General features: G+C 51.6%; 8 protein-coding genes across 8 annotated transcripts; 2 read left to right on the top strand and 6 right to left on the bottom strand.

The window, feature by feature from the left end:
• Positions 1–1046: 1046 nt before the first annotated feature.
• PV08_01497 (uncharacterized protein) lies at positions 1047–1426 on the bottom strand (the record flags this gene model as incomplete). The annotated part of the gene is made up of 2 exons (XM_016375858.1): positions 1047–1124; positions 1247–1426. The coding sequence occupies 2 exons, from the start codon at positions 1424–1426 to the stop codon at positions 1047–1049; spliced, it is 258 nt and encodes an 85-aa protein (XP_016241134.1).
• A 776-nt stretch (positions 1427–2202) lies between these two features.
• On the bottom strand, positions 2203–2562 carry PV08_01496 (uncharacterized protein; the record flags this gene model as incomplete). The annotated part of the gene is made up of 1 exon (XM_016375857.1): positions 2203–2562. One exon carries the CDS (start codon positions 2560–2562, stop codon positions 2203–2205), a length of 360 nt encoding a protein of 119 aa, XP_016241133.1.
• A 234-nt stretch (positions 2563–2796) lies between these two features.
• PV08_01495 (uncharacterized protein) lies at positions 2797–3344 on the bottom strand (the record flags this gene model as incomplete). Its single annotated transcript, XM_016375856.1, has 2 exons — positions 2797–3064; positions 3112–3344. 2 exons carry the CDS (start codon positions 3342–3344, stop codon positions 2797–2799), a joined length of 501 nt encoding a protein of 166 aa, XP_016241132.1.
• A 234-nt stretch (positions 3345–3578) lies between these two features.
• On the bottom strand, positions 3579–4654 carry PV08_01494 (uncharacterized protein; the record flags this gene model as incomplete). The annotated part of the gene is made up of 3 exons (XM_016375855.1): positions 3579–4216; positions 4261–4504; positions 4559–4654. 3 exons carry the CDS (start codon positions 4652–4654, stop codon positions 3579–3581), a joined length of 978 nt encoding a protein of 325 aa, XP_016241131.1.
• Positions 4655–7019: 2365 nt separating this feature from the next.
• Positions 7020–10322, bottom strand: PV08_01493 (uncharacterized protein; the record flags this gene model as incomplete). The annotated part of the gene is made up of 3 exons (XM_016375854.1): positions 7020–7717; positions 7791–8195; positions 8243–10322. 3 exons carry the CDS (start codon positions 10320–10322, stop codon positions 7020–7022), a joined length of 3183 nt encoding a protein of 1060 aa, XP_016241130.1.
• Positions 10323–11807: 1485 nt separating this feature from the next.
• PV08_01492 (uncharacterized protein) lies at positions 11808–14228 on the bottom strand (the record flags this gene model as incomplete). The annotated part of the gene is made up of 1 exon (XM_016375853.1): positions 11808–14228. One exon carries the CDS (start codon positions 14226–14228, stop codon positions 11808–11810), a length of 2421 nt encoding a protein of 806 aa, XP_016241129.1.
• A 976-nt stretch (positions 14229–15204) lies between these two features.
• Positions 15205–16157, top strand: PV08_01491 (orotidine 5'-phosphate decarboxylase; the record flags this gene model as incomplete). Its single annotated transcript, XM_016375852.1, has 2 exons — positions 15205–15361; positions 15493–16157. 2 exons carry the CDS (start codon positions 15205–15207, stop codon positions 16155–16157), a joined length of 822 nt encoding a protein of 273 aa, XP_016241128.1.
• Positions 16158–17928: 1771 nt separating this feature from the next.
• On the top strand, positions 17929–21405 carry PV08_01490 (uncharacterized protein; the record flags this gene model as incomplete). Its single annotated transcript, XM_016375851.1, has 1 exon — positions 17929–21405. The coding sequence occupies one exon, from the start codon at positions 17929–17931 to the stop codon at positions 21403–21405; it is 3477 nt and encodes a 1158-aa protein (XP_016241127.1).
• Between the last annotated feature and the right edge of the window lie 651 nt (positions 21406–22056).

The following is a 22056-nucleotide window of genomic DNA, read 5'->3' as shown; positions in this document are numbered from 1 at the left end:
TCTTCTTCCTCTCTCTACGCAATCGTCGAATCGCAGCAACGAATGGGGCGGGACTGTTTATTGACTTCCATTTGAGCCGGTAGCGAACTTCGGAGATCACCTGTCAACTTTCGATGATGACATACCCCAGGAGTCAACTGCAGGGATTCCAGGTACTACAAGTCCATCTCATGGTTAGAAATGCAGGAGTGCTCGGGGGAGTATGAGCACCACGGGTGTGGTCTTCCTCGTCATCACCTTTTCAAGGGATAGACAGACAGCAGGACGGTATAGATGGCCAGAGACACAACTTATAAGGCAGATCTTTCAGACTTGATATTCTCCTACTATGGAATAGACTTTATTCCGAGGGCCTCAACTCCCTGGCCATCCAAGATAGATAGATTTCTATTTCCACTCACATTCCGAGTTTATATTACTAGATACCTTACTCACGCGAGCATGCTTTCGGCCACGCCGCCCTTGTTTCAACGAAGAGACCTGTGAAATCAAGTAGAGCCCGCTACGGAGTCTATGGGGGCAATCTCAAAATTGTGAGGGACACTAGTGGATTTTGATTGTCCGTTCCTTCACTGGCACTGTCACGGACTTGAAAACCTGAGCCGAAGAGAATTGCAGTGTGGTCTGGACTTGACATAAAAACGCAAGATATGAACAGGTATGTATGTACAAATACTTGCACGGCCTAGAAGATCACGCACGGTTGAGTGAGCATGAGCATCCATTTTGCTTGTAGAGATGTGACTCTTCCAAACCGTCCAAGTGCCGCGATAGTATACTAGATACCTTACGCATGTAACATGTCTACTCGTCTGCTTTGCCGAAACCAGTATGCGAGGTTCCTGAGGACCTGGGGATCTCGCCACGCTTCCCTTACACTACCCTCACGCAACCGCAACAGGTGTTCACCGCATGTCGACCGGTGCCTCATCGAGAGACGCACCACAGACCAACATAAATCGTGTATCACCTCATAGGAACCCAGGAAAGGAAGATTCGTACTCAAAGAGTCGGCCGCTTGGGAACGAAAATCGGGCAAATCGTTTTTACAGCTTGGCCTTTTCGCCGACTTCGCCAATCTTCAGCTTCGGGGCGTACTTTTTCAATACGGACTCGTTGTGATACTGTAGCGGAGGACCATGTTAGCGGTCGTTGCAACACCCACACACCTACTCCCATAGCCACAGACACATACACACATAGCGTGTATGTCAATCGGTAACCCATAGATAAAGAATGCACCTACCTTCCAGAATTGCTTGCTGGCGTCTTTGCCCGCCACGCGCTTCAGGATCTTTGCGCCGCCTGGATGCTCGTCCACAAAGTTGGTCACGTCGTACACGGTGCCGTCGACAATGATGTACATTCCATCACTGGCCTTTTGGTCGTGCTTGGCCACGTCTGCGACGGTGAATGTCTTGGACATCTTTTCGGGTATGTATATGTATATGTTTCTAATATTTCTTGTGTCTATGGGCTGAATTTCGCCAAAGGTCAAACCGGAATAGATTCTGCGACAGCGGATACCCGTTTGAAAATGTCGACAAGATGAGCGGCGTTCGGATGGGTACCTGTAAATCGACAGGAGGAAGAGAGGTGCAAAGAGTCGCTTGTACCGGATGGATTTGGCGTAGTTTAGAAGGTCGTTCTTATCTCTTTGCGAGTCACTTGGTGCAAAGCATGTATGTCGGTCGCGGTTTTTCTGTCGCTCGGAAAAGGTCAAGCTGAGGTATATGTAAACAAGGAGAATTGTATATGAATCAATTAGTCGTAATCCAGCAGAGAAGTCGAATCGAAGAGGTGGAGGATTCACCGATGATTATTATTCTACTCCGTATATGCGGAGTTCGTACCTAGGCACAACTGCGCGGGACGCAAGTCGACAACCAAGTTAGCGGGCGACTATGCCGAGGTCCAACTACCGAAAGGTTGTCACTTCGGTGTAGCAAGATCCAAGCTCACCGTCAGCGAATTGAGTGGTATCCGATTGGTTGAAAATGCCACTGCCATCTTGTTTGAGCAGCTCACAGGGAGTCGTAGTCATCGTAGCCCTACAGCAGGAGAGCGAAAAGCGAGTAGTCAGTGTCGTCGGTCTTTCACTTACACAATAAAAGTATGATCAATTCGCCGACTGTACGTAGCACAAACTACACTTTTCTCTATTTACGACTCGATGAATCTCAACACTTCACTGACAAAGGACTATGGATTTTCTTCAGCAAGATAGTGGCCCGAGTCAGAGACCAATCCGACCTTCACGTCCTCGTAAAACTCTTTGGCCATGCTCGCGGCATGAGGAGCCAGGAAAGAGTCCTTGCCAGACAACACCATGTTTTTGATCTTGACCTTTCTGCTCTCTTCTCTCCCTCGGCGGTTATGCTCTGCGCCGATCTCGAAGGCCCGGTACGTCAGAAATGCACAGCGAAGTGCATCAGGTTGGCTGAACTGCATCACATAAAAATCGACCACGTCCGGCGTAAATGCTGCTTGGTTTTGCGCGATTCGGTCGTAAAAGTGCTTCAGGTATATTCTCTCCTTTCCCTGGACCAGCGCAACCGCCATGTCTAGATGGTGGCTTTGGAAGTCAAAATGCCATAGCGCCCGAGAATGCTTTTCGCTCTCATACAGCGACGACCCTGGCAAGGGGCATTCTCCCCAGACCACCGAGGCGACGTCCTCAGGGAATTTAGCCGCTGCTTCAGGTCATGATATTGATTCTCATTAATCGTAAATTATCAATACAGTTCTGACTCGTGCACATCATACAGCGTGTCCATGGCACCAGAATTATGTCTCTTATGGAGGTGGTGAGCCTGCGACCTCTGGTAACCCGATGTGAGCTCTGAGCAACCGCTTCTTATCCGCCAAATTTGCACCCTGCGAAGGAATACCCAGTTGTTGTAGTACCGAATCTAATTGTCTTCTTGCCATTCGTTCGAGTTCCAATGAGGTGCGAGGGAAATCAAGGATAGCGGCACCGGTAGTAGCGTTAATAAACGATACAAGATTTTCGTTTTGACTTTGAAGGTATGTATTCTGGACCCGGGCTGCGTTATTATGATTTCTATAGAATTAGTATAGTAATATTAAAATAAGTCGAATTATACATACGACGCAGTAATTATAGTCACAAGCTCTTGACGGACATTTGTAATTTCCTGACAGACATTTGCAAGGTCTTGTCGGATTGTTATCGTGTCTCTCCTTGACTGCTCCCTCATTGCACGGAGCTCGGCGAGAAGTTGCTGGCCGCCGGCGAGTGCAGGTGTATTTGGTATCTTCAGTATCTCGGTAGCAATGATGTTGAAATTAGCCTGCGGACCAAGAGGGATTTCGTCAGCCATTGTGGTGGTGAGGGTAATTGTGATTGTGGTGACTGGTTTGTGGTGAGGGTGAATGAAGGTGTTTGTTTTGGATTCCCGAAACGGTGTGGGCGAAGGAAAGTGCACCTCCAAAAGCGGCGGTGCTGGTTGCCAACTGTAAGTATATAGGCTATTTCATTCCTGTAGAGTATACACACCCCGTTGTACTTGTTTATAAATTATGGTGCGGTCTGAGAACCCGAACACAGTATACGATCACTCGGCTTCTGGAGGTCTGAAACCTTCACCCAAATAGATAGTTTCACCCTCGCCATACCACAACTGCCCACCACGAAAGTCGAGCCCTTTCTCTTCACCTACAATCCACTCTCCACCAGCCTTGATCAGACCGCCGTGCTCTTCTGGCCAAAATTCCGCTTCGAGCCATTTGTTGATCATCTCAATCTCGTTGATCCAGTGTTTGCGCTTCTTCAGGTCCAAGGTAGCACTTTCGTCCATCGGGTCACCACCGAAGACATTCGGCGAATTGAACCTTGCAATGGTCAGATGTGCCGACGGGACCACGTATCTCGAACCAACTTGTACCCCGGCATCTGAAAGAGCGGCATGAGCATCGCGCCGCAGGTGGTGGTACGTATACTTGTCGTCTTCTACTGTTCGACCGTGGGACAACGACTCTCCAGCAGCAGGGACGAAGCTCAGTGCAAGCGCGGCGGAGTCGTAACTTAACAGAGGCTTGATGAGCCTGGCTCGGTGAGTCAAGGTATGATCAGCAATATCTTTGCAGTGAGCCTTCAGCGTTTCTACCAAAGCAGCTATCTCATCTTTGGTTTTGGAATGCGCCACCTCCATGACGGTCATATGTAGTCTCTCGAGCGGCATGAGCCACAGATCTACCTTGTAAGCAGGAGGACAATATTGGCTGTGAAAGACGTACCAGGTGCGGCATCCTGCAGCTTCGACTGGACGATGTGGATCAAGTTCTTCACCTTTTGAGGCGGCCTTCCCCAGAAAACCAGACAGTGACGAGGATCGGCAAAGGAATCGTCCTTTTGTGGGCCATCTAACTTAACAAGATACTCATCGAGAGTCCATCCTTTGAAGTCGGACCCAAGGATTTTCTGGCGTTGTTGATCATTTCTGAGCACGCGATGCGCCGAGTATCTTTCTTGGATCGATTTCTGATAAACAAGTCAGAAAGGGTTCTCAGGAATCCGTGCAGGAGCAATGCGCACTGGGTCATCATGACAAGCAATGATCAGACCATCGAATGGGTTGGAAGTTGTAGGCGTGGACGCTCCAGACAAGTCTTGAAAGTCGACTTTGGCCATTATTCTATGGTTCTTGAAGATACAGGACACCTCACCAGGTCTCGTCTATGGGATCCAAGGGAACGCAGCACGCCCGCGTGTGACGGTTCAATAACATAAATTGCACAGTCATGTTTGCATTTCGGTTTACGTACTCTATTGATGATTAGGTAGAAGCCCACGTCGGCAACTTAGATCTACTAGTCACGTGACACGATCCCATTAGATAATCGTACTCGGCAAACCTCCTCCTGCCCACCTCAATTTTTATGTGCGGTGTGGTCTTGGCGTGGCTGCGCTTTCGAACATCGCAGTTTGATCGATTGACGCTTTCACGACGACACTCACTATCCATCCCTCAAGGAACGTTCTCAAACAACCAGCCAAAATGGTGAGTACCTCTGATGCGCATGTTATGTATACTGGCTTCCGCTCCGCCTCGACGACCGTCGCACGATTCCAAGCATTCCAGGACCGGGAGAGAAAGAGGAGGGACGCTAGGTGGTGCGGCACTGAGAATATCTCTGTGCCAGGCATTGCACCAGACGGGCACGCGCACAAAATTGGAAGATATGGCCTTTATTTTCTTTTCAAGAGATCTGGCGAAAGGACTCGTCCTGGACTCTCGAGATCGATGCTTGACTTGGACTGGGCAGAGCGGCAGGCCATTTTATTTTGAGCCCATTTGCTGATGATGCGTTTGTGTCCTACAGGTCAACGTTCCCAAGACTCGCCGCACCTACTGCAAGGGCAAGACCTGCAAGAAGCACACCCAGCACAAGGTCACACAATACAAGGCCGGAAAAGTAAGGAACCCCAACAATCACACCCAATTTTGTCAAGACTCGGGATGGGAAGAAAGGAAGAAAGACGTTCGTCTCTAACATGTTTTTGCAAATCAAAAATAGGCCTCGCTGTTCGCTCAGGGAAAGCGTCGATACGACCGCAAGCAGTCCGGTTACGGTGGTCAGACCAAGCCCGTCTTCCACAAGAAGGCCAAGACCACCAAGAAGGTTGTGTTGAGATTGGAATGCACAGTTTGCAAGACGAAGGCACAGTTAGCGCTGAAGCGATGCAAGCACTTCGAACTGGGGTACGGAAACGATCCAAGATTCCCAGAAAACGAAAGGTTTTGCAGAAGTACTGACTTTTAACTTCCAGTGGTGACAAGAAGACAAAGGGTGCTGCTTTGGTGTTCTAGACGTGGTCATGATGCAACAAGTACTTCGTTGTGGTGGTGTGGTGACAAGGGCATAGGGCGTGGCACCGAATTTCCATCGCCGAGTTGGTCAATCGCAAAGTTAGCTATCTTGAAACCCTCCCTGGGGGTTACGGATACTACATACATGCACGGGAACGATGGGAGCAGCCTGACGAAGTTATCCACAACGCCCTTGTTGTTACCGTCTTTGCTGCTGCGCCTTATTTTCCCAAAATGCTTTGATTAGGTCCATCTGATCTGATCGGGTCTTGCTCAGAATCAAACGATTGACGTCAAATGCACGACGTTCAAAAAGTGTCCTTTGCGAAGAAGCCGACGAGGTCTCCTTGTATTTTTTTTTTGTTTCTCAGTCACCCCGTGCGAATCTCGATTGCGCTTCTTCCGAGCACGGCGTGAGGTTTTGTGTCTAGGCCCATTGCGACAAGCAGATACGACATCACCGCGCGCGGCCGAGGTGTTTGTCACTTTCATCCACAGGAAATGACCACGTTGCCAGTCAACGACTTGCCGTGTTGAGTTCCCATTCGAGGAGGGCGACATATCTGATCTCGATTGACTTGTCGCCAGTCGCACTGGGACGCCCAAAGACGGCAGCGTCGAGGCAGAGACTATCTATCGACATCAGACTTTCCGAGCCTTCAGCTCCGCTCTTCTTGTGAACTGGTCGCCTTGACGACCTTGTCATGTCGTTGAGCAATTCGTGAAACTCTTCTCGGCCTATCCGTGTGCCCTCTGTAGCAGCCTATGTGAATAGCACCCGCGCCCCGGCCACGACACGTTTGCCTCGAAATCTAGTCATGAACCAACACCCACAATACAACAAAGCGAGAGAACACGGCTCCATCAAAAATCGTAAGGTCATTCATTTCATCATGGTACTTCTATTTGGAATATTAATAAACTTGACCCTATCCTCATGACTTCATTTCCTGCTGCTGCTGCTGCTGGAGAGCCGTCATACATCTCATCTCGTCATCGTTTGTCATGATTGTTCACTATCCAATTGTTGTTCGTTGAGGTTCATCATTTCGTAGAGTAAAGAAAACATCACCAAAGACTCCACTAACGTCCTCATAGAGGCCAAATAAAATTCGTTGCATAATGTCTTAGCGTTTCGCTGATATATCGTGTCTTGCTTCGCTGCTTTCTCATGTACCGTGGTCATCATCTGCCTCTCTTTCGTCGACCATCGGGCCCAAAGAGTCCATCCAAGAAGTTTCCAAACACTTTCCCCGCAGCCCCTTTCCCCGTCAGGATCTCGTCAATCTTGTCTGCTAAAGGATCATCGCCAGTCTCGGGTTTCTTGCGACCTCTCTCGTCAAATCGAGGAGGTAGTTCAATCGTTGCATCCGAATCGGCTGGGCTTATGACTCTTTCGAGCTCACGGTCTTTGGAACTCTTACTCGAGTCGTTGCGAGATGATGTAGGCTCGTGGGAACGGCGGCGGTGATGTCGACGTTCTGATGACTCAGGGTCTTGGGATCGAGAGGAGGGCTCTCGCGTGCCTCGGCGTAGATCATCTGGCGTCGAGTCCGTATCATCCTCAGCTTCGTATCCACCAGAGTGAGAGTGCTTGTGGCGATGTCGTCGTCGGTCCGGAGCTACCTCCTCGGTCTCTTTCGCTGCCTCATTTGGAACGGTGGCGACTTGGGGCGCTTCCGCAAATTGCACACTTTTTCTGCTAGTTGAAGGCGGTTGCGATCGAGAGCGAGGTGGTGATGGCGATCGATCCATTGAAGAGGTGTATGCGTTCGTTGGCGTCAGGTTCCCACGGGGCGGCTCATAGCTCGCTGGAATGGTGTTTGAAAGTGAGTGGACCTCTATGGGCGGTGAGGGTGCAGCTCGAACCGTCCCATTTACACCTGGAAAAGCGTCAGCGAACTCCTCCCTTGTCCCTGCAACAAACGGGCGTGTAGGTACATGACTATGACGTACCATGGACATGGCTCTGGTCATTGGAAGTGGCAGGTACAAAAGGATGGCCAGAGGTAGAGTTTGGCACAGCACTCACATTTTCAGGACCACGTGGTGCGTATGGATTTGCACCAGTAGCGTATGTCTCGTAAGTAGGTACGGTGGTATTAGGTGGAGGCCCTGGCGGTGGGGGTGGATATGCTTGCCCATATGGATTCCCAGCCGTTGGTCCTGGAGTCGAGGTTTGAGGAGGATACTGCTGTTGGGGAACAGCACCTGGCGGCGGGGGGAATTGGCTTGTCTGCGGATAGAACCCCTGTTGAGAGGCATATGGATCGTTCACCGGGGGAGGAGGCGTAGGGGGATATTGCTGAGCTGGATTGTAGTTGTCCTCGTATGGATCATGACCATAATTCTCTTCACGACCTACAGAATGTCAGTGTCCAACCCTCTATTATCTCTGCGTAACTCACGTCTACGAGCTTTACGCTCACGTTTCTCTTGCTTTCGTCTGTCATACTCGGAAGCAGCAACTGCTCCAGCTCCTGCGGCGGCAGCCATTTTGGCTGCGTCTCTGGATGATCGACGTCGGCTGTAGTGCCCACCACCAGAAGAGCTAGAGCTGCGAGATGATCTCCGTCCCCCACGTTCGCGGCTCAAGCTTCGAGATCTGCTTCTCGCTCTTTGCGCGCCGTATGCACCGGCGGCAGCGCCTGTCGCGGCGGGGACAACAGCATTGGAAGCGCCATAATAGCCCTCCGGCGGTGGCGGCCTGCCATAGTAATCTGGTCCGTAATTGTTACCATACATTGGGCCTGCACCATACTCGATCAAGCCGGGATCGCTGATAGCGCCTTCTCTGGGCCCATCATAGTAGGCATCAGACCTAGCTCTACTTCTGGACCTTGAACGCGCCCGACGCTCGTCTTTGACAATCTGTTCTGCTTCTTTCTTGGCCTTGTTCTTTTCGTATAGACCAGCAAGAGCAGCACTGCCGAGGCCTGCAGCAACCACAGGGAGTGCCTGTCTGACACGGCTCTTGGAGCGTTCTCTTCCGTCTCTTGCTCTTGACTTGCTTCTTGCTCGCTCGATGAGTCCTGCTACAATGGCGCCTGCAGCACCGGCCTCCGCAATTCTCTTGTTACGATGCTTGGGATTGCGGGCGTCGGTGGACGGAGCGGACGGATCATTTTCCAGACTTTCGATGGAGGCTGAGCGAGATCTAGAGCGTCGCCGAGAGCTGGATCGCCTCCGAGAGCGACTGCGACGGCCACCATCATCATCATTACCTTTGGCAAGACGCTTTCCTGCAAAGGTTGCCGCAGCAGCCAATGCGGCGGCACCAAGGCCAACAGCACCAAGAGTCTTCAGCTTTGAAGGAGACTCTGACCGAGAGCGACTCCGCCGTCTTCGAGAGCGCGAGCGATGGCGGCTAGATGAGCGACTCCTTGACCGATGGCGACTCTTGCTTCTGTAGCGCTCAATGCCTTCCGCTGCTAGAGCGCCTAGAGCGCCAGCACCAACATCACGCCCTATACGACCGATGCCATGCGAAGTGTCCTGACCTTCTTTCTTCTTGTGGTGGCGAAGGATCTCGGCAGCGCCAATTCCAGCAACAACGCCGGCGGCGAGGTTTCTTTTACGGTGAGGGCTAGAGCTGTCCTCGCGAGTCTCCTTCCGCACATAGACTATACTGTCATCACTGCTATAGTCACGGCCCCGTTGAGAAACAGAATCGTGCGGACTCACAGAACGACCTCGGCGGGTGCGACGCTCGTAGTAATCGTCTGGCTCATCGATACGCTCCCGTACCTTTTTCTCGTAGAAGAAGTCTTCTTCTCCGCGAGGCGGTTCTCGACGGACCACACTGCGCTCCTCCTCCACGTCAGATTTGCGAACAATCTGATAGTCATCATCTCGAACACGCTCCCGGATGATGATAGGTTCCTGGCGGATGATGATCGTCTGGGGTGGTGGAGGTGGTGGGCTGAAGTATTCTGCAGTGCGAGTATACTTCTGAAGGTCTCTATCGTCAAAGCCACCGCGAGTCGGAGGTAGAACTTCGAAATCGTCTCGATAACGAGTTGTCTCAGAAACTCGGACATCCCGGGTTCGATCATCAAACCTTGCCACTGTCAGGTCATCTCGACGCGGTTCTTCTCGCTCAGTGGTTCGCCGGATGACAATTTCTCGTTCCGCAGGCTCTTCGCGCCGGACATTGTAGTAGTCTCTTTCGTAGTAGTCCCGATCTCTTCGGGGTTCATCATCTCGCTCTCGGCGGATGACTAGCTCACGCTCGGACAGCCGCGCATCGTCCCGATGCACATCGCGCACGGGCTCTTCGACATCACGTTCACGGCGGACAATCCGTGTCTCTTCTACTCGTTCACCCGCCCGTTCCGGAACAAAAGATCGACGATCCCGGCCGACGGAAGAACGACTGTCGTCCTCTTTGACCACGTAGCGTTTGACTGTTGTATATCCCCCGTCTCGGCGAGTGGAAGATACAGAGGTTCGAGAGTCGTCGTAGCGATCACGATAGACCGAGCCCATACTGACCACAGGTATAGATCAATGGACAGGCTGAGGGAGCGATTGAGAGTGGCTTGCCGCAAGGGCAGAGGGTGCGCAGTGCTTGATACGAAGGATTGCAGGTAGTCTTACGAAGAATGCGATGCGGTGAGGTTGATGGGAGATAACAAAGTAAGGCGAATGATATGATCTGGTGACTGGAACAAGCGAGGGATGGCAGAAGATGTAAGACAGGTCTGTCCAGCTGGCAAGTGAGTAAGTATGTATGGATGGTTGGCAGAAGGATCAGATGCTGCAGGGAACTGGACCGGGGCGAGTCGTACCTAACTAGGGCGCCGGCGCGTGCCCAAAGGCTGGGCTCTCTGACTGCCTTGGCCTGATTCAACGCCTTGGGCAGAGAAGTTGCGCAGACTAGCCTCACTGTCTCTGAGATCAGCGGCTTTAACCGGACAGACTTGCAGGACTTTCGGTGTCGAAAACTCAGGTGGGAACGGGCTGGTTGTTGGGCAGCGAATGGCAAGATGGAATCGGGAGAGGAAATGGTGGTGGCGGGGATGGAGGGGCTGTGAAGTTGGGCCTTTCAGTCAGTACAAGTATCCGGTGGCGTGGGGACCAGCTCAGCGCAAATAAGAGAGATGAGAACTGGGAGGGAGCAAGGCAGAGAAAGAGAGAACATGCAGGTGGGCGTTTCGTCAGGGTACGCGTAGGCTATACAGAAGACATGGTGAGGCCACTGTCAAACTCTACCTAGCGACTGTTGAAGCCTTTCACCAACTGCGTGAGAACCTGATTCCAGGCCAGACGCAAATCCCAGCACAATTGTCCCTATTGACGTGACGTATCTGGTCCCATGCACAACTTTTCACTCCCTGCCCACTGCCAACTGGACGCTGGTTAGACTGCGCCCGCTTCGTCTTGCCAGACACCTGCCTACTACGGCTGATAAGGCCTTGTGCAAGCTGCAATTGATGGTCTGGAGTCGTCAGATTTTGGATATGTATGTACGGATGTTCCCAGGATCGATGACACACTGCCATCCCTGTCCATCTTCACCCCCCCCCTATCAGAGTCGTTCCTTTGCTGCGGGCTGCTGATTGTATGTTCGGATGGTAGAACCAGATGACTACCCTACAGCCACTGGGGTCAACCTGTGAAGCCATCATGCACCTTGGATTTGGACTGGAACATCTGCGCTTTTTCTGTTTTTCCCTTCTGGTTGAGTTAATGGCAAATTAGCCGCTATATGAAGACAACTACGAAGACCAAGCCAAGCAGCTGGTTCGTTCCTGCTTTACATTTTGCCTTTCCGGAGCCTCCTATGCCTGTGCCATTGCCCGCTCTTCGTGTATGGTATAATCAAGTATAAGTGTGCCCGGCTGCTTTTTGTCTTCCTTGGGTATTTGGGGTCGTGAGAACCTCCGTTTTCCGGGAGGAACTGATGATTTCACAAACGAAACTCGTATCAAGTCATAACCAAGTGGTTGGCTAGACAGATGCCAACCTGCCCTATGCTCCCGTAGGCTGAGGGCTGTCATCAGGCTCATCACCGCTATCATCGTTGGGCAAGACTTTGATTCGGCTGCCAACCTTCGCCGACCTGGTCTTTGAGCTAAGAGGAAGTTGATATTTGATAACGCCTCGCACGATCAAGTCGAACTGGTGATGCAATACCTTCTCCCATCGGGCGGACCCTCCTTCTTCGGTTTTGTTGCCCGGCTTTGCCAGTCGGATTTCGCCCACAGACGACGTGCGGCTATGCCGGATCGGCGAAGAATCAAAAACGAGGGGTGAGTCGAATTCCAAAATTCTTCCAAGAAGCATCTTTTGCGTTCCTGGTTCGGGATCATCTATGGGATCAGTGCCCTCATCTACACCGTCGTCTGTATGCCATGGTGGCCACATCAATTCAGACGAAGATGGAGATCGGCGATTGACGAATCTCAGGTGGCCTTGTTCCTTTCTCCATTCAGGACCTGAATTGACATAGGCGCTCTCGGCGAAGAGATTGATGTCGAGTTCGCTCACTGTTATTGCAAACAGATTGGGGTTCGTGGCTTCCACATTGAGATCCAACATGAGCTCCTGTTCTGACGCAAGGACATTTTGGATATGCTTGATCGAAACATCTGATAAAGGACGGTTGAGGGCCGTCACAAAAGTGGTGATACCGACGCATATCAAAGCAACCACAAAAACCAGGAATATGCAACCACCATGTCGGCTACAATAGCCCCGGTCATAGGTGTCACTGTAGTCCAAATGTCGGAACGACGCACTGTGGGGTCGGCGACTATATCTGGTACGGTTGATACGAACCGATCCGATCAAAGGAGCTCGCTCATCATCGGCAGCGTCGTCGGATATGTCATACGGGTCGCTCTTGCGAGGAGGTCCAACGAAACGCCCATTTGCGAGTCGAGGGCTATTAGGACGGGAGTTCCGGGAAAGGTTGGTAACCGATGCCCGGGGAGAGCTAGCCTTGCTAGCTTGGGTAAATGGTGAATCTGTATCGAGGATAGAGGTATGGTGTGGTCGGCCATGTCGGCTTATGTGATGGTGCCGTGGTGTGGTGCTGGTATTTCGCTGGCTCCCCCGGCCTTCCAGGCCAGCCTCGCCATCGAGGTGATTGTTATATGTGCTGTTTGAGAACTTCATACTCTTTTTTCCTGCAATCGCATGGCTTCCGTTCCGTAATCCATGTTTACTGCGACCTCCATACTGTTCTTGGCTAGCTAGAGAAGTCGCACTAGGGGTTCTGGAGTGGTGCCGAGAAGGTCGACTGTCAGGCGGATTGGATTCATACACAAAAGTCTCATCGGAGTCGGAGGTATCGGCTTCGTCTACAGCACTAGCGACCCTGGCCTCGAAGAGATCAGCTTTAGAGGTCACTGTGCCAGCATGAAGAGAGGCTGGTTTGCGAGAACTTCTCTTTTTCTCCTTCTTTGGACGAATTGTCTCAGTACTAGGTTTGGTCCGAACACTACCATTGCCATCTCGACCAGAAACACCTCGATCCGGGCCTAGTAACTGAGGGATGGAAGTCACCGTCTCAGTTTCCACAGTCATGGTCCGAGGAGGCTCTGTTGTGGTTTTGGGCTTAGGGCCTGTAAGGCTAGTGAAGGAACGCTTTGCGAGATCAGAAGCAGGGCGAGAGTTACTGGCTGCGCGAGATCCTTGTCCGTTGTCGGCTTTAGCCGTGCCAGTCTTGGAGGGTGCATCGCCACCACTTCCTTCGCCATCTTTGGTGGCCGTACTGTCCGGGTGTGGCTCGACTTGTTTGTCAAGGGCTGGAACATCGATCTTGTTGTCGATGATGTCCTGAACGGGCCCAATGGATGGAGTAGACGGAACGCTGCTTTCAGCTACCGTCTCCAAGGCGCTTCCTCCAGCACTAGGACCTCGACCAGGAGCTCGGAGTGGCACAGAAGGTTGAAACAACGTTTCAGTATTCTCAGGGACTTGCATTACGACGCCCTGATCAGGATGAGCGACGGCGGCGAGGCGCTTCAGAGAAGTGTTTGACGGCGTTGGTTCTGACTCGCTCCTTTTTATACTCGCTCTCGTTGTAGACTTGTTTGGGTTGGGAGGAGGAGATTTCACTCGCGGCGACGCTGACCATGACGGAGTGCTTTGTCTCTGTGTTCTTTCCGATAAACGACTACCCTCGGCAACCCCTTCTCGGCCAGGCTGCAGGATTGGTCTTTGAGCAGAAAGTGCGCGTTGGACGGCGGCGGCGGATGGGACGGTACTCGTGGCAGTACCTCGAGTGGGACTGAATTCCTGACTGCTCTTTCGAGACGGAGACAATTGAGGGATTGCTGAAATGCTGCGCGAAGGGCGAACTGGAGACCCTTCACGAGAGGTCTTGGATGATTCCACAATTCCATTCCCTAAGGGCGGTGCATTCTCTGCAGGTCGATCCGACATGGTTGGTGTTTACGAGGTCCTCCTCCTAGTAATATTGCTTCCTATTCCTCCCCTGCTTTCTGCTTTCGAGCGTCGTTAGTCGACCGATGGACGTGGCAGGAGCATCGCGGCTACATTTGCCGGCAAGGGAGAACCAAAATTAGACGGAGGAATGTCGAGAGACGCGTTGGAAGTGGGAGCCGTGATTCGACACCCGAGATCAAAACAGACGGGACTCCAAGGGAATGATTCGCTTCAACTGTTGAGGCATAGAGGATGCGATGGTCGGTTAGCGGTGGAGTCGGAGTAACTAGGCTTCAAAATCAATGAAAGCATAAGGTCGAAATAACAATCAGATTTCCGGCCGCCGCATCCCTGAGAATGATCCACAAAGAACGAGCGGAGGTAGACGGTGGCTCGGTGGGAACATGGACAGGGTTGAGGGCTGGATGAGAGATGGAGGAGTTGGGATTTCTCTGTTTCGTTGAGAGAGCGAAAAGCGGAATTGCAGGAAGGGAGGAAGCCGATGCAGTACGGATATGGAGGAAACAAGATGGCAAACAGCGTCATGGCTCATATTGTACTTGCCCAGGCCTAGACACTGTGGCTTGCTTGGGGCTAGTGAGTCCTTTTGGGCTTGGCCTAGTGCTCGTAATGACATTGCCGGGGGCGTCGCCAACGTGGCATCTCGAGACTTGGAGGCTGCGTTCTGCCCCGACACTCCAGCTATGCTGCCTTCCGCACACGATCCATTCTCGGAACATATTCCTTTCTTCCTGGACCAACCACATCTGCCTCTACTTCGTTGGTGTCCGCCTCTAGCCAGACGGCTGCTGCTGCCGGTGCCTGTCCCTGACCTTCGGATTGTCTGGCGCAAAATTTCACGAACTACTGCAAGGTTGCGACCATCCGCGTGATCGAATTTACCACCATCTCTTCCCAGCTTCGTCACCGCTCTAACGCTGCGCACAGAGCAGTAATTTTTTGACCTCTTGCCATGGCATCTAAAAGCACATTATCCTACGGCCAGCGAGCACAGGGCCACGCAAATCCGTTGGTCCGGAAACTCTTCCAGATTGCGGAAGAAAAGAAAACAAATGTGGTGTTGTCCGCAGACTTAACTACCACCAAGGAGTTGCTGGCAATTGCTGACAGTAAGTCACCGCGTCGTGTTGCGATATGAGAGGCCAGACGGAACGTTTGCCTTGAAACCCTCGTGCCAGCCCTAAAAGCTTACCAAGCACCTTATACCCCCTTCAGGGTCGATATCTGATGAAGATTCTAGATTTGGGCCCTTACATCGCTGTGCTGAAGACACACATCGACATTCTATCGGACTTCAGTCAGCATACCATTGACGGGCTGCTTGAGCTGGCCACGCGCCACAACTTCCTTCTATTTGAAGATCGTAAATTTGTGGATATTGGAAATACGGTGCAGAAGCAGTACAAGGGAGGCGCTTTACGTATTCATGACTGGGCTGATATCGTCAATGCCAGCATCCTTGCAGGCGAGGGTATCATCCAGGCTCTGGACCAGGTGATCAATGAGGGTGGAGCTGCAGAACGAGGCATATTGATCTTGGCCGAGATGACTTCTAAAGGGTCTTTGGCAGTCGGGGAGTACACTCGAGCGTCAGTCGAGATCGCAAGAAAGTACCCTAAGAGTGTCATGGGCTTCGTGTCAACCAAGGAACTGTCAAGCCACTCGCCTAATTCGGCAGCCGATGAGGATTTTGTTGTGTTCACGACTGGTGTAAACCTCTCCAGCAAAGGCGACGCTCTCGGACAGCAGTATCAAACTCCAACCACCGCCATGGAAGGAGGATCCGACTTCCTCATTGCAGGAAGAGGAATTTACGCAGCTGGAGACCCGGTGACGGCAGTGAAACAATATCAGAAAGCTGGCTGGGAGGCGTATGAGCGCCGCATTGCCAAAACCAGTGGATGAAGATCAATTACCAGTCGACATGTCGGCTCTTGCTCAACATCGGCCTGCCACCTCAGAGGCGTCCTCGGCTGCAGCAACTGGTGTCACCACAAAATAGGATCAAAGTCTTCGTTTTGACAAATATCCGCTTGAAGAAACACCTAAGCCCAACCGGCGGCAGTGACTCGTCTTCGATATGGATACCACAAAGTCGACAGAATGAAAGGTGGCGGTCTCTCGTCGAAGTGCATTTCAATCAAAAGCGTGTCATGATTGGTCAACAGATGTGGAAAGGCTCTTCAGCAGGGCTCCATATTGAGGGCCGCTTCACTATGATTCAGGTTGATTAATGTATTGACTGAGCATCGGGGCTTTGGCAATGCTTAACGCATTTTCGTTACCCACCAAGCACCAAAGCTTGCACCTTGTGTATACTCTATCGTGGCAGCTGGCGGTCACGCAGCCTGGTCCGGACCAGCTTTAGCCACATTGTTCTCTGTGCTACATTGCGAGCTAACTAATAAAATAGTTCTAAAGAAGGATGAACTGAAGGTCAATGCGTATCAGGACATATCGAAATTGATCCGGATTTATGACGAAGCCCCTGGAGAACTGATAATGAAATGAGGTCACACAACCGAGAAATTGCGCTCGCAAATGCTACCTTTCATACCCGTACAATCTCGCATAAGAAATGAACAAATATAGAAAACAGCGCGGCTGTTCGGAAACCATCTGGATCTCCCGCGCCGGAATATCAGGCCTGAAATTGTGTACGAGGCTTGGTCCTAGGACAGGGGATCCTCGGGGTCGCTGTTGGGATGTTTGCCACTTTGGGGATCGACTGGTGCCACTGGCTCGAGGCATTTCCCGCATAATCGCGGGTGATGTACTTGCAGCCTGACGGATAGTTGCCTGCTAGCAGCTAGTTAGCAGCCTGCTAGCGTACATGTGTCCGTGAGTGGCGAGAATTAGCGAGTTAGTCTAGACTAATACAGCCTAGTACTGACACTAAAGTCATCTTGTTTACATGCATGGCTTGGCATTCACCCAGGACGCGTCCAGTTTTTGCCAACATCCATGCGACCGTGTCGTGGCCACCGGATTTCTCGAGCTGCCAAAGGCACGAAACGGTGAGCCTCGACGAATTGATCTTCTCTCACCCACTCACGCCATCCTGAGCCCTTCTTTCTCCCGCATCCCTCCATCGAAACCCTTCGCAACCGCCCCCCAAGACCTCCGAATCGCCACCTAGTGAAGGGCAACACCACCATATTCTAGACATCCCCGCCCCTTACACCACCCTGCAGACGCGATAGAGGCACACAAACGACTCGACCTGCTGCCCAACCTGCCGATCTGGGAGCAGCGTCAACACAGGTTTCTCCTGCGACCAATCCTTCCACGCTGGGCTGCCTTCTCCCTTCTTCATTATCGTATCGACGACTGCTGTTTGATCATCTTTTAGTATCGCCAGCCTTTCTCTCAAGGTTGACTTAACCTCGATTATCACCATCTGAACACTTCCGTCACGAAATAGTCGCGTATGCGAGAAAACTACGGCCTTGCTGACTACATCACACTCAAGCGTCGTGCCTTCCTGAATTGCCTTCCCGATACTTCGCACCTGCCACCTGTTTCGAAAGCCGACTATGCCCCAGGCTTGAATAAGACCATCTTACAACGGAGACATTCTGTGTCAGTCGGGGTCCTCATATTCATGGCCAATAGCTGGGGTTGAGTATATGAAGCTCATTGCAGGTGTGAATCCAGGGTGGTCACAACTTCCGCCATGATGGCAACATACTCTCCCCATCGTGAGGAGCGAGAAACAGCCCACATTCACTCACCAAAGACACTCGCGCACTTCGATCCTCACTCCGCAATACGAGAGATACGCCGGTCGCTATCTCGCTCTCCTTCCAAGAGCTCCGATCTCCGTCAGTTTCCGTTCCGATCACCGGGCCATGGTAACATCCCATTCTCTTCCTCGCCACTGTCGCCGTCGCGGAAAACCACATCCGAGAACACATTGATATCCTCATTCACCTCAACTCCGTATACCCGAACCACACAAGGCTCACGGCTTCAGCGACCAATACTACGGCGAACCACACAAACTCATGGCGTTACCCGTGTTCGAACCTCTCCAAAGAGTCCTACTAAGCGTGCTCTAAATGATTCTAGCGATAGCGGGAACTCCGCATCTGTGCCGCTTCGAAAACGCAGCTCTGTTGAAACAGACCGCGATCTGGCCCTCAAGGCTTTGACGGCAGAAGAGGGGAAGGAGAATGAGCATTCCCAGGACGAGCCTCCTCAATGGAAAGCCCCCATGACTCGCCAAGAGAAGAGACGCAGCGGTGGTGCCTTGATTTCGACTGTCGCCCCTTTGAGTCCCATGAAACGCTCAGATGGCCTGAAGGCTGACGCTGCGAACGATTTCGAAAGCCCCTCAGCGAAGAGACGAAGCCTGCACGGCCCAGGGTTAGATTTCAGCATCTTTGAATCGGACAGCCTGGACGGCAGCATGTTCAATGACAAACGTGCACAAGATGATAATGACTGGTTTGCTGCCAGCACCCCCATATCAGCTTCGCGGTTCTCTACCATTCCTAAAAGATCTTCGTCTCTTCGGAAATCGACCCTTCAACAACGCCAGACTGATCGATCGAGCAATCTCCGGTACAACAATATCATGGAGGTGGATAGATCTTTCTTTGAGACCACACCAGCTTCCAATGTGAAAAGAGGCTTGCGTGTGTCTCTTGACAATCAACCGTTGCCACGAGAGAGTCCCTTCTCGAGTCAAGGAAGCCTCTTGAGTGCGTCCATTCATCCTGTTCATGCCTCTCAAAGCAACTTCCCACCACAATCGCGGCACCCGCTGTCACGTACAATGACCCAATCTTCTTCGCAAACAGACGATCAAGACGATTCACCAACACATGAACCAATCCATAGATCGACAAGACCTCGATCCCATGACTTTTCCAAATCTCTACCCGTTGGCGCATTGAGGCCTTCACCAGAGGGCAACGAATTCTCCTCACAGGGGTCATTCGCAACCCCTGGTAACTATAAGGCTGCAAAGCCTCTCCCTGCGGCTTTCATGTCAACAGGTCTCATATCGAAGAAGAACCGCAATGTGGACGATCCAGATGCCGGCCTTCCGAAGGCACACATGCCAGATACTCCGTGCAAAAAACAATCCGTCATTTTCCCATCTGACGATAAGTTTGTTGCACCGAACCCTATCGGTGACAGAGCAACTCGCCACTCATTTGGCGCACCCTCTACGCCTCTCGAGATGCATGGAACCTCGAAGGTTTCGAGCTTCCCCTTTTCCAAAAGCACTGGTATTTTTGGGCCCCGGCCTAACAAACCAGCATTAATCAGGGAAGGAAGTTTTGCGTCTATTAACCCTGAGGAGAAAACGAATACTCAATCGTCTTTTACCCGGGCTACCAGTCAGTCAACTGAATCAGACTACCCTCCCACACCTACAAAGCACTTCATGGAAGTAGAAGACCGCGACTCGGTGTCGCCATCACCCCGCCATCCCATCCATTTGGCTTTACCAAAGTCAGCTGTGGCATCCCGCGTCTCAAGCAGTAAGTTATCTCCTATTTCGGCATCACCTCGCCACGTCGACGGGGACAGTGATAGCGTGATGGAGGACTCTCCTTCCGCCAGCCTGAGGCCAAAGTCGACGACAAAACCCAATTCAATACCAACTCCGTCCTTTACTGCAGGCCGTCTATCGAGAAATCTCGGATTTCCTAGACCGCTCTCAAGAAAGGCTCTTTCTATTCAATCTTTCCATTCACCTGCGTTGGAACGTACTAAAATGACATCCGTCTCTCCAGTTAGTCCAAGGATCGATAAGAGCGATAGAGTGTCCCCCCATACTCCACTCGACGGTTTTTTCCCTCCCGACCCTAGCCGCCTCACCATTTCTGGCCGTGCCGAACGTGGCTTGGGACAGCGAGATACTAACAACAGTGCCTTTATTCCTGCAACCCCTACCGGACCGCGCGAACATTTCCCAAACTTTTCCAATCGACCGAGCCTCAATCTAGCAGCTCCGGACACTTCGAACACTGACAGCAGCCTGGCGTCAAGGTTTGAGAAGGTTGACCTGATTGGTTCTGGAGAGTTTTCTCAGGTGTACCGAGTGTCCCATCCTCCAGAATCATCGCAGTACCACAAGATATATTCTGTCTCAACCACGCGACCATCCTCGAGAAGTTCTTTGCCAGAAAGAGTATGGGCCGTCAAGAAGTCTCGGCATCCGTACTCTGGTGCAAAGGACCGTCAGCGAAAAATTCAGGAGGTGGATGTTCTCAAAGCCCTAGGGCATTCCGACCATGTGGTTGCTTTTGTCGACAGTTGGGAAGAACAAGGTCATCTTTACATTCAGACTGAGTTCTGTGAAGAGGGAACGCTCGATGTGTTTCTTGCCCAAGTTGGTCTCAAAGCTCGACTTGATGACTTCCGCATCTGGAAAATTGTCCTGGAGTTGGCTCTTGGATTGAAGCATGTCCACGATAGCGGATTCATCCATCTCGATGTCAAGCCGGCGAATATTCTCATCACTTTCGAAGGCGTTCTCAAATTGGGAGATTTCGGCATGGCATCCAAGTGGCCTGCCAAAGCAGGTATTGAAGGCGAAGGGGATCGTGAATACATCGGACCAGAAGTTCTGATGGGTCGTTATGACAAGCCCGCCGACGTCTTCGCGCTGGGCCTTATCATGCTCGAGATTGCCGGCAACGTCGAGCTTCCTGACAATGGCGTGTCGTGGCAGAAGCTTCGAAATGGGGACATGAGCGACGTGCCCAGTTTGACATGGAGCTCGGGAACCAGTGGAATCTTGCGCGACGCATCTGGCAATCCGATCATCCAAGATGATTCCCCAGACGATGCGGCACACGTCAATGATTGTGACGTCCACGTGGTTGATGCCGATGGACGAAGCGGTGTGGAAGGGCAGTATCATGGCAAGGCATTTCACCATCCACGCAGTGGCGAGCTTGTCGACCCACCTCAGTTCATGGTTGACCCGTCACATGAACAAGCTCTTGAGCGCATTGTCCGATGGATGATATCTCCTGATCCGAACGATCGCCCACTAGCGGCCGACGTGCTCAATACTGAAGGCGTTCGGTTTGTAGAGGCTCGACGACGTGCAGGAGCGACCATCTTCGAAGGAAACTGGGGTCCAGCAGACGAGATTCTGGCTGAAGATGCTGAAATGATCGATGTTTAAATCATCTAAGCGAACCATCCTAACGCTTGGATCGATACGGCGAGTTTTTGGATATCAGTACGGATTCACAGCACCAATGTAATAGTCTTTCCAATCAGAAAAGAGCTTTTCAGGATTCGAGCGAAATGGCATCCGGGAGTTGATCAGGGTTCCTTGAGACGAATTGAGTTCTTGAGCAGTTGAGCGGGATTTGGTTTGAGCTTTGCAACCCCTGTGCGGCCATGGTATAATTTTCCTACCATCTGGCATGGAGTTGGCTGGACTCGGAATACAATTCCAGAGTCATGTTTGATCACGATGCCACGACGATCGTTTTGTTATTACAACAAGAAGGAGCAACAGGAAGAAAGTGTGGAAAACATATGTTTGATTCGGAAGGCATGCTGATAGGGGTTGTTCGGCCATTTGTGGTGAGGCATTGCGTGGAATCAACAGATAAAGCGAGGACTTTCGGATGGCAAAGGATTTAATACTCACACCGGGGTCGATAAACAAGAGGATAGAGCAAGACGAGGCCGGCATATGTAGGCTACCTTGATAGATGCTGTAGTGGTGCTCGATATTCTTCTACAGCTACAGACAGGAGATGTGAGTAGCTTGAATGATGATATGTATGGATTTAAAGAAAATGAACGAAACGCGGGGTTGGTG

The sequence above is a fragment of the Exophiala spinifera genome (assembly GCF_000836115.1).
Source record: "Exophiala spinifera strain CBS 89968 unplaced genomic scaffold supercont1.1, whole genome shotgun sequence".
NCBI lineage: Eukaryota > Fungi > Ascomycota > Eurotiomycetes > Chaetothyriales > Herpotrichiellaceae > Exophiala > Exophiala spinifera.
Note: the sequence above shows the minus strand (reverse complement) of the source record. Positions and strands in the feature narration are given on the sequence as shown.